Source organism: Salvelinus sp. IW2-2015, linkage group LG4q.1:29 (genome assembly GCF_002910315.2).
Source record: "Salvelinus sp. IW2-2015 linkage group LG4q.1:29, ASM291031v2, whole genome shotgun sequence".
Classification (NCBI taxonomy): Eukaryota; Metazoa; Chordata; class Actinopteri; order Salmoniformes; family Salmonidae; genus Salvelinus; species Salvelinus sp. IW2-2015.
Window position 1 is genome coordinate 3303747 of NC_036842.1, and position 12348 is coordinate 3316094.

Below are 12348 nucleotides of genomic sequence, written 5' to 3' on the forward strand. Positions count from 1 at the left end.
TCATGGGAAAATCAAAAGAAATCAGCCAAGACCTCAGAAAAAACATTGTAGCCCTCCACAAGTCTGGTTCATCCATGGGAGCAAATTCCAAACTCCTGAAGGTACCACATTCATATGTACAAACAATAGTACGCAAGTATAAACACCACGGGACCACGCAGCCGTCATTCCGCTCAGGAAGGAGACGCGTTCTGTCTCCTAGAGATTAACTTACTTTGGTGCGAAAAGTGCTAATCAATCCCAGAACAACAGCAAAGGACCTTGTGAAGATGCTGGAGGAAATAGGTACAAAAGTACCTATATTCACAGTAAAACGAGTCCCATTTCGACATAACCTGAAAGGCCGCTCAGCATGGAAGAAGTCACTGCTCCAAAACCACCATAAAAAGGCCAGACTATGGTATGCAACTGCACATGGGGACAAAGTTCGTACTTTTTGGAGAAATGTCCTCTGGTCTGATGAAACAAAAATAGAACTGTTTGGCCATAATGACCATCGTTATGTTTGGAGAAAAAAGGGGGAGGCTTGCAAGCAGAAGAACACCATCCCAACCGTGAAGCACGGGGGTGGCAGTATCATGTTGTGGGGGTGCTTTGCTGCAGGAGGGACTGGTGCACTTCACAAAATTGATGGCATCATGAGGAAGAAAATTATGTGGATATATTGAAGCAACATCTCAAGACATCAGTCAGGAAGTTAAAGCTTGGTCGCAAATGGGTCTTCCAAATGGACAATGACCCCAAGCATACTTCCAAAGTTGTGTCAAAATGTCTTAAGGACAACAAAGTCAAGGTATTGGAGTGGCCATCACAAAGCACTGACCTCAATCCTATAGAAAATGTGTGGGCAGAACTGAGAAAGCGTGTGAGAGCAAGGTGGGCTACAAACCTGACTCAGTTRCACCAGCTCTGTCAGGAGGAATGGGCCAAAATTCACCCAACTTATTGTGGGAAGCTTGTGGAAGGCTACCCTAAACGTTTGACCCAAGTTAAACAATTTAAAGGCAATTTTACCAAATACTAATTGATTGTATGTAAACTTCTGACGCACTGGGAATGTGATGAAAGAACTAAAAGCTGAAATCATTCTCTCTACTATTATTTTGACATTTCACAGTCTTAAAAAAAAGTGGTGATCCTAACTGACCTAAGACAGGGAATGTTTACTAGGATTAAATGTCAGGAATTGTGAAAAACTGAGTTTGAATGTATTTGGCTAAGGTGTATGTAAACTTCTGACTTCAACTGTATATATATATATGTATATACACACACAAAAGTATGTGGACACCCCTTAAAAATGTGTGGATTTGTCTATTCCAGCCACACCCGTTGCTGACAGGTGTATACAAATCGTGCACACCGCCATGCCATCTCCACAGACAAATATTGGCAATTGAATGTCCTTACTGAAGAGCTCAGTGACTTTCAACGTGGCACAGTCATAGGATAACACCTTTCCAATAAGTCAGTTTAAGTCAAATTTCTGCCCTGCTAGAGCAGGTCAACTGGAAGTGCTGTTATAGTAGTAAGTGGAAATGTCTAGGAGCAACAGCGGCTCAGCCGCGAAGTGGTAGACCACACAAGCTCACAGAATGGGAGCGCCGAGTGCTGAAGCACGTAAAAATTGTCTGTCCTCGGTTGCAACACTCACTACCGAATTCCAAGTTGCCTCTGGAAGCAAAGTCAGCACAATAACCGTTTGCTTTATGAAATGGGTTGCCATGGCCGAGCAGCCACACACACAAGCATAAGATCCCCATACGCAATGCCAAGCACTGGTTGGAGTGGTGTAAAGGTCACCGCCATTGGACCCTGGAGCATTGGAAACGAGTTCTCTGGAGTTATGAATCCTGCTTCACTATCTGGCAGTCCGACGGACGACTGTGTTTGGCGGACACCAGAAGAACACTACCTGCCCGAATGCATAGTGCCAACTGTAAAGTTAGGTGGAGGAGGAATAATGGTTTGGGGATATTTTTCATGGTTCGGGCTAGTCCCCTTAGTTCCAGTGAAGATACATTTTAACGCTACAGCATAGACGATTCCCTGCTTCCAACTTCGTGGCAACAGTTTGGGGAAGGCCCTTTCAGCATGACAATGGCCCCATGAACAAAGCGAGGTCAATACAGAAATGGTTACACCCCCCACCCCCCCCCACCCCCCCACCTTTAACCACCTCTCCCACTATCCTAGTCCCAAACATGTGCCACTTGGGATAGGCCTTCTCTTTGCCTTATAAAATCCCCACAAAAGAACACAAATGTGCTTATATAATTTCATTCACACTCCCTCTGCTCTCCATCAACTGTTTCACAGCCCTCTGGCAATACGGAGACCCAGGTTGTTCTGGAGCACATGGAGGAAAAGGACTGACCCCTCACTCATGGTGAGTGTGTTGTGATCCTGGTTGATTGGATTCAGACCACAGTTTGTGAAATCTTGGATGAAATTGAAATATGCTGTTCAAAATCATAAGTCAACCTATTCAACTCCTTTGGTCAGTTGACTTATGGAGTTTTTTTCTCTACCTTAAGCTGCCTCCAACGTCACTTTAGAGAATTTGGCAGTACGTCCAACCAGCCTCACAACCGCAGACCACGTGTAACCACACCAGACCAGGACCTCAACATTCAGGTTCTTCACCTGCGGGATCAGAGACCAGCCACCCAGACAGTTGATGAAACTGAGGAGTGTTTCTGTCTGTAATAAAGACTTGAGGAAAAACTCATTCTGATTGGCTGGGCCTGGCTCCCCAGTGGGTGGGCCTGGCTCCCAAGTAGGTGTGCCTATGCTCTCCCAGGCCCACCCATGACTGCGCCCCTACCCAGTCATGTGAAATCCATAGATTAGGGTCTAATGAATTTCTCTCAATTGATTTGTTTCCTTATATGAACTGTAACTCAGTAAAATATTAGAAAATTGTTACAGGTTGAATTTATATTTTCGTTCAGTATAGATAAGGGATGATTAATCAGGAATTTCTGCTTTTTGAAATCTTAAATTTGATAAAGGCCCAAAACCAATATCCCATTTTCCTGATGCAGTTTCTTTTTTGTCTCCTAGGAATTCCTGCATTACATGACTGGATGGTTGGGGGACAAGCACTCATACACACATGTTGAATTAGCTGTATTAATAAAGTTGACCTCAACAATCTCTTGATGATCTCTTGAGTCTTGATGCAGTGTTGTCTTTTCCCCCATCTATATGAAAGTATATACTGCATATAGGCCTACTGCAGGAATTAGGTGTCATGCAGGATACATTTGAGTTTGAATCCTGCATAAATAAAATTGTTGAATCCTGAATAATTAAAATTGTGCAGTATTGCTCCTGTAGGTTAGTCCTACAAGAAAAATGATAATACTGAAGGTAGTATGAGTAGGATTTCTGTCCTACCGTTCCAGCAGGAAATGTCTAAATTCAATTCTGAGGTACTTATAAGAATATAAGAATCCTGCAGGATTGGTCCTGCAAAACCATTCCTGCTGGAATCATGATGTTGCCCCACAGGAAAATGATCACAAAAATCCTGTGGGATTTCCTGCAGAAGAATAATTTTCTGTACTTTAGTGATTTTTGTATTTTAGAAAGTCAAATAACAGCATATCGCGTTTTCTGCTTCTGGTTGATGACAACAGCCACGCGAATACAACAACTGGTTGTTAGCAAATTACTTTTGTGAAATTGACACATAATATTGTTAGAAAAACAAGGCCGTTCATAGCCTCTCTTCAGGCACAGATATGACTCCTGTCACAATACAGGTCTATACCAAGGAGGAGATTAAGGTTTTAATGATTTAATCCCATGGTGGCTAGGCTGGGTCACACGTGCTGAATCCCAAATCAACCCTTAGCTTGCCCATTGTCAGAATCCTACGTGTCGACTACTGGATTCGACAGATTCTTATACTAAATGGAGGTGTGGAATAGTCCCATGTCAGAATCAAACACACAACCTCAGTGCTGCTAGTGTCATTATACGTAAACTAACTGACCTTAACCACCATAACGAATACATTATCATCGTCCTTATGGTTTAATGAAGTGGGTTCCCACACGAAGTCACTTCTTTTAGTGATGTTTAAATATTTTTTGTCTTGCAGCAGCAGGGGAAATTTCACACAGACGTTTCAGACAACGCTTTGTTCTTGTGTACGAATTGGGTTCACCCTGGGGGTTAGTTTAAATAAAGGCCAATATACAAAAAAATGACTTCCTACATTGAATGAATGTTCCGCCCGATGACGTAAAATGGCTCTGTATCATCAAATGAGAGCTCGGTAAACTGCAGTTAACAATGACTGTAGTTATAGTTAGACAAAGCCCTTAGAAAAAGTCAACCGGAGTCAGACTCGATGCTAGTGAAAAATATGGCAGAGGAGAGCTTTGTGTGGATAGATATCAATTTTATTACACTCCCTCCTCACAGTGAGAAAGTCTGGTTCAGTCTGTGCTGCAAGGTTAATCAACTGTTAGGGGTATGGGCTTGCCCTACAGGGCCTACAGTACATCTCGTTTGCTCTTATTGCCCCTGAAACAAGCATTAAGGGATACTTCGGGATTTTGGCAATGAGGCCCGTTATCTACTTCCCCAGAGTCAGATGAACTCGTGGATGCCATTTTTATGTCTCTGCGTGCAGTTTGAAGGAAGTTGCTAACTGGCGCTAGAGCAATTGCTAACTAGCGGTAGCATTATGACTGGAAGTCTTCCATAGAAAAGTTTGTGGTCATACGTACATCCTTAAAAACATAGGTGCTGGGCTAATAAAGAATAAGGGCCGCACACTCGAAGCTCCCAATTCATCCCAATATTGACTACGATTCAATCCGAAACGGATCTTCGTCAGGTCAAAACGAACAGAGTGCTCACTTCCCAAAATATACACATTTCACCTCGCATGACCATTACGCACATGACACACGGCGGGGTTGGAAACAATTCAATTCACGTTTGTGCATAAAATCCTAATTAATCACAGAAATACATACAAATGGGTTCAAGTTAAAACCTAGGCAACCGTAAAAAAGATTGTTGGAAACTGTTGGAATACCTGCCTACATGACCATTACGCGCACTAGGCGTGGTGGTCGTAGATATAATTCCAGTTACAGAATCTAATATATGTACAAAATGACCAAGTAGGAGACCTGGAAGGGAGGACAAATGAACGTGACATATTCGTGTAAGAAATGGTCTGATATCAAACTCTTGGTTCAGACCTTTAGGAGACATGGTACACAAACGGCGAATTCAATACAATTCCCTTGTCAATAATAGATCTCCCCCCCTCCTAGGAGTCGTAACACGTTCTATATCAATGTATCCCAGGAGAGATAATGTTGTGACGAGCCGCCATGAAATGCGCAGCCACAGGATTTCTCTCAAATATCCTGATATTATTCCGGTGTTCTGTTTCCAGAGCTTGTTTCGTTACCTACATCGCATAAACCACAAATACACTTGATCAGGTATATCACATGTTTTGTGGAACACGTAATGATGCCCTTAATCTTAATGGTCTTGCCAGTCATTGCGCTAACGCTAGTTAGCATTGGCTCACAAAACTACCTCCAAATTCCTTCATACTTGACACAGAGACGAGTACATCTGCCTCTGGGGAAGGAGGTAAAGAGCATAATTGTAAAAAATCACAAAGTAACTCTTTAATGCTTGTTTTAGGGGCAATAAGAGCGAACATCATGTACTGTAGGTCCTGTAGGGCAGGCGACTGTCTGTGGGTCAGACACTAGACCCGTGTTTGGAGCCCATGTAGGTTCTGATGGAGGCTGGGGGCAGTCTGTGATATTGGCATCTCTAGTTCGCATCGGCTCGCAAAACTAACTCCCAACTTCCTTCATACTGGACACAGAGACATAAAAATGCTATCCACGAGTTCATCAGACTCTGGGGAAGTAGATAAAAGGAAAGCATTGGGAAAAATCCCAAAGTATCCCTTTAAGCTTTATCAAATAATCCTCTTTGGGAGCAGCAAAACATTGAGCAGACATTCCCTTTTTTCTATGCATTGTCTCACTCACCGCATGCCATGGCCGCATCGATGCACAGCTCCTCAGCCACATAGTTCCCTGAAGGATAGGTGAGGTCTGGGCTATTGGCCCTGCCCCGGTGGTACAGGTGCACCCTCAGACAGGGAGGGGATACTACCTGTTTGGGCTCGGAGACATGAAGTGGGTCTAGGACACAGCCATCCTGATTGGACGAGGGACATACTGGACACTCCATGTCCATGTGTGGCTCAGCAGATACATCCACCTAAAGGGAGAGGAATGGAGGAGAAAGAGAAGAGAGGAGACAGAGTGTAAGAGATAGAAAGAAGAGCGTGAGGAGTTAGAGAAGAGGGGAGAGGGGAGGAGACAGCAAGAGCAGAGAGAAATAGGGGGGAAAGAGCAAAAGAAAGTCAGAAAGGGGAAGATGGAGGGGGGCAGAGGGGAGTCAGTTAGCACAGTTGACTCAAGTCGTGAGATAGAAACACCAAACTTTAACTGCTCTGCTTAGCTTACAGTTATGCTATAGCAGGGGGGCAGCAGGTAGCCTAGTGGACTCGTTTTATAGACATTTTTTTTAACCTTTATTTAACCAGTTAAGCTAGTTGAGAACAAGTTTTAATTTACAACTGCGACCTGGCCAAGATAAAGCAAAGCAGTGCGACAGAAACAACAACACAGAGTTACACATGGAATAAACAAGCGTACAGTCAATAACACAATAGAAAAAAAAAGAATGTCTATATACAGTGTGTGCAAATGGCATGAGGTAAGGCAATAAATAGGCCATAGTAGCAAAGTAATTACAATTTGGCAGATTAACACTGGAGTGATTCTAGTAACCGAAAGGTTGCAAGCTCGAATTCCCGAGCTGACAAGGTAAAAATCTGTTGTTCTGCCCCTGAACAAGGCAGTTAACCCACTGTTCCTAGGCCGTCATTGAAAATAAGAATTTGTTCTTAACTGACTTGCCTAGTTAAATAAATGTAAAATAAAACCTTTAAAATGGCCTTTTCTGAGAATAGAATAACTAACCAAGCTAACCATACACTTGCAAGTGTGAATGCCTGTCAGGTAGGGCTGGGCAATATGTCCAAAATATATCACATTATTTATTTATTATTACAGTAAGACACAATTTTATGTTTTTGAATAATTAAAAAGTTCTACATTTACTTTGAGTAGGCGTGACCCTAGGGTGGCAACACATACATGCCAAGTGATTTCAATTAGTTTTTCTCCATTCTGATTGTTTTATACTGTTCAATTCAACTACAACCAAAAATAAATGTATCAAATTCTGCATTTCCTGCAATAATTTGAGGTCATTTCCACACTTCTAAGTAGGGCTGCCCGATATGGGCAAACAATCAAGGCCTTTTTTTTTTTTCACCAAATATTGCAATTGCGATTTGATAATTATTCTAATTCTATAGTTAAAATATGAGTGTGCACTTCAAATATAGTGTTGTTTGACATGACAACAACTGAAAATTCCAGGAGGAGTTATTGTGACCAAAGTGTATATAAGTGTTTCCTAGGGGGCCCTACTATCTTTGCCTACATTGAATATTCTCTCTTAGCTACTTCATATAGCGAACATATTCATGCCTTGCGTATTCCTCTGTGATTTAGAATATACTGTTGCACAAACAACATGCTGATTTAAGTCTACACCATCAATGGTATTATCAGGCTGTATTGCTAGTTACGTTTGCTCTGACTCAGTACATTTATTAGCTAGCTAGCTAGCCAATAGCATTAGCGGCTAACACGATTTAGGCCCAACTCCCTAAGAAAAGGCAAACTAGCCGATTGCAAATGAAAGAAAAACAAACTAAGTGTAATTATTGAACACTAGTGGATTTACAGTATCAGTCAAAAGTTTGGACACGCCTACTCATTCCAGGGTTTGTCTTTTTTGGGACTATTTTCTACATTGTAGAATAATAGTGAAGACATCAAAACTATGAAATAACACCTGGAATCATGTAGTAACCAAAAAAAAGTTAAACAAACGAAAATCATTTTATATTTGAGATTCTTCAAAGTAGCCACCCTTTGACTTGATGACAGCTTTGCACACTTTTGACTGATACTTTATATTAAGAAGCAAAGTGAAAACAGCATCGTTGTCATCAACATTGTGGCATTGACCATGCAGACTGAACGAAAGTGTGCTGTGGTCGAGGAACAACAAATCCACTCCTTCGGTGACAGGGGGCGGGGATAGGTCTGTGTGGAAAGCGGCATGGGGGGGGGGGGGGGGAGAGAATTCAAATACCGTTATAAAAGGTAACGTAAAAACCCACACCAGTCCATGCATCAATACCGGTATATCGTAAAATACAGTATACCGCCCAGCCCAACGCTCAGGGCTGCAAATCACTGTCTAAACAAGTGCTAGGCCTGCATACTTTTGACATGTGAATGGACAATGTTCAGAGTCAGAGGCTAGCGATCAAAAAGGTCAAAGTTGACTCATGTCCAGGGTGTTCTAGTGTGAGAGTTGTACTTACAGCTGCACTATTATATCACTTCTGAAACTGTCTGCAAGCATCAGATTACTATGTCACAAGGCACACTGACCAGGAAAGTGAAATACTAGCCTGTATGAGGAACAAGTCTTCACACCAACATTCCCGGAAAAATGTGCCATGGTATGTTGATGTCAGCGTTATAATATAGACCTTTGACTGACTGTATATCCTAATCAAGCACCCTTTTTGTTGTATAGGGTTTTGGATAGGGCTCTGGTCAAAAGTAGAGCATTATATTGGGAACAGGGGATGCACACTAGATATAAGTCCTAGGCCAGTAGATGAATACCATACTGTTGCTGTATAACCAAAATCCCCCAACTAAAATGAATAGATGCTTTGAATTGCACAATCAAGTCGGTTTACTTTAAGTGACAGTAAACCCTCTCTTGCACAAATGAAGGCCATTTGAAACTTGCTTTGTAAACCTGTGTAATGGGAAATTATTTGAGTAACTTTTCCTGTATTTGATTTACTGTGATATGGATTAATATGTAATAAAACGTGGTATGTGCATACTGTGTGGAGACGCAATCTAATCTCAGTTAACCCAGAACTAAAATCATTGCGTAATTGGTCAGCTGCTCGATTACTGTAGGTTAAGGGTCCATACGTGTTAAGAGAAGTGATAGAACAAGGATCGGAACCGTAACGAAGAGTTCCACCTCTCTTTTCGCAAGTTACGGGCAAGTCAATATGCCAAATGTCCCCTCACGAAATTCGAGAGATGCGAAATCGTGATTTGTACAACGCTCCGGAACTAATGCTGCTCGTTACCTCCCGCATCCCGTTGTATCCACAAGAGACTAGACGCTGACAGATGCATTCCCTTGGGGGAAAGGAAACGGGTTAACCACGTACAGTGTGTTTATGTACCATATTTAATTAAGGGCGTTTTCACATATGAAATTCATTACCCTGTTTCGGTTTCCTGGAGCGTTTGAGAATTCTATAGAATATAGTGCATTTGGAAAGTATTCAGACCCCTTCCCTTTTGTCACATTTTGTTACGTTACAGCCTTATTCTAAAATTGATTAAATAATTTTGCCTCAATCTACACACAATACCCTATAATGACAAAGCGAAAACAGGTTTAGTAATTTATTATAAATAAAAAAACAGAAATACCTTATCTACAGAAGTATTTAGACCCTTTGCTATGAGACTCAAAATTGAGCTCAGGTGCATCCTGTTTCCATTGATCCTCTTTGAGATGTTTCTACAACTTGAAGTCCACCTGTTGTCAATTCAATTGATTGGATATGATTTGGAAAGGCACACACCTGTCTATATAAGGTCCCACAGTTGACAGTGCATGTCAGAGCAAAAACCAAGCCATGAGGTCGAAGGAATTGTCCGTAGAGCTCCGAGACAGGATTCTGCCGAGGCAAAGATCTGTATAAGGGTACCAAAACATTTCTGCGGCATTGAAGGTCCCCAAGAACACAGTGGCCTCCATCATTCTTAAATGGAAGAAATTTAGAACCAGCAAGACCCTCTCTAGAGCTGGCCGCCCGGCCAAACTGAGTAATTGGGAGAAGGGCCTTAGGGAGTTGACCAAGAACCCAATGGTCACTCTGACAGAGTTCCAGAGTACCTCTGTGGAGATGGGAGAACCTTCCAGAAGGACAACCATCACTGCAGCACTCCACCAATCAGGCCTTTATGGTAGAGGGGCCAGATGAAAGCCACTCCTCAGTAAAAGGCACATGACCGCCCGCTTGGTGTTTGCCAAAATTACCTAAAGACTCTCAGACCATGAGAAACAAGATTATCTTGTCTGATGAAACCAAGTTTGAAGCATGGTGGTGGCAGCATCATGCTGTGGGGAATTTTTCAGCAGCAGGGACTGGGAGACTAGTTAGGATCAATGGAAAGATGAACGGAACAAAGTACAGAGGGATCCTTGATGAAAACCTGCTCCAGAGCGGTCAGGACCTGACTGGGGCGAAGGTTCACCTTCCAACAGGACAATGACCCTAAGCACACAGCTAAGACAACGCAGGAGTGGCTTCGGGACAAGTCTCTAAATGTCCTGGAGTGGCCCAGCCAAAGCCCGGACTTGAATGTGATTGAACAACTCTGGAGAGACCTGAAAATAGCTGTGCAGCAATGCTCCCCATCCAACCTGACAGAGCTCGAGAGGATCTGCAGAAAAGAATGGGAGAAACTCCCCAAAATACACGTGTGCCAAGCTTGTAGCGTCATACCCAAGAAGACTCGAGGCTGTAATAGTTGCCAAAGGTGCTTCAACAAAGTACTGAGTAAAGGATCTGAATACTTATGTAAATGTGATTTCATTTTTTCTACCTTTACTAAAATATCTAAAAACCTGTTTTTGCTTTGTCATTATGGGGTATTGTGTGTAGATTGATGGGGGAAAAAACTATTTAATCCATTTTAGAATAAGGCTGTAACGTAAAACATTTAGACAAAGTCAAGGGGTCTGAATACTTTCCGAATGCACTGTATGACTTATCAGCGCTTAAGGTTATCAATTGTCGGTAGCAAAACGTTACTATAATGGTGTTTTATGTATGAAAAGGTTAATGTGTTATTACGGTATATAACTACAATGTATTACCTACTGTATGCTCAGCTCTATTCCCATGTCATAAGGAGTAGAGCTGTGACAATACCGTATCTGTTCTGAAAAAGGAGGTAACAAGTGAGTAAAAAGTTGCTAATCTTTTTACGGTTGCAGTGACCATTGAGATATTTCACAGGATGAAACAAAGTTACAAAAAAATTAATTTCAGACACTGATCACCTCAACATTTATGAGAACCATCATTTACTATAACCATAATTACAGTTTATGATAAGATTTAATTGTTAAACAATGATAAAAATAGCAATCCACGTGAGTGCGGAGATGAGGCAGAGAGTTAATGATCCACCAACTGTATCAGAGAAAAGATACAAGTCTACTGTTTGACATGATTAGACTGTCCCACTGATTCGGTTACTCATCCTATATGGAAATCCCGTACTAATTTTCCAACCCTCAGCTTTGGGCCGACAACTGCTTCCTGGGGCTGTGACTAATGGATTTTTGGGTGACTTATGTCAGTCAAATGACCATCAGCTGTTATATGTAAACTAGGCTTACTTTGCTGCTTTTGGGTAAAGTATGTCGACGGTCATTTGATTTTCATGACGGTCTTCATTCATAATAGGCGGTTACACGATTATACAATTACTGTGCCAGCCCTACAGCTTCCCTATGAATCAGGTTTGAACCGGAGGTAGATGGCTGTAGATGTCACGGACTCTGCAAAGCTAAGCAGTATTTACCTACCTACCTGCAGATAATTGCTTGCATTCTACAGTACATGGCATCAAGATTATGATAATGAGCAAATCTGATCAGATACCATTATGTATGAAATCAATAAAGAATATAAAACAAGAGGTTAAAAAAACAAGTACACCATAATTAGGCATTTTTAGTAGTAATTATTACATTTTTAGTAGTGTGAGGATCTGTGTTTATTGTGCTATAATTGAATATTAGCAACTGTTGGTCTAGGTTCCTGTGTGTGTGCTGGAGGTAACATTTAGCCCCAGACCTGTGTGCTGGGAAGCTGTGGTTAGCCTTGAGCGAGAACAGTGTGCTTTCTATGCAGGTGCAAGTGGCTCAAACAATGTTGCAGAGCTGTCTGACCTCAGTCTCTGGGGTGTGGGAGCGTAATCTACACAGCAACAGCGCCGGACACCAAGGAGCGCCAAGAGGCTGGGACCAGCCTGAGCGCCGGCGATAGGCTGAGCAAGTTTCAACCACGCTCAGCCT

The 12348-nt window shown here is 42.1% G+C and overlaps 1 protein-coding gene across 2 annotated transcripts in view; it reads right to left on the reverse strand.

The window, feature by feature from the left end:
* Positions 1–12348, reverse strand: part of LOC111961256 (tyrosine-protein kinase JAK2) — a 73979-nt gene that overhangs the window by 48149 nt on the left and 13482 nt on the right. For both annotated transcript variants that reach the window (XM_023983388.2, XM_023983389.2), the window contains exon 2: positions 6048–6282. In XM_023983388.2, the coding sequence (XP_023839156.1) occupies positions 6048–6258 (211 nt within the window). In that variant the 5' untranslated portion in view covers positions 6259–6282. The remainder of the gene's footprint in view (positions 1–6047; positions 6283–12348) is intronic.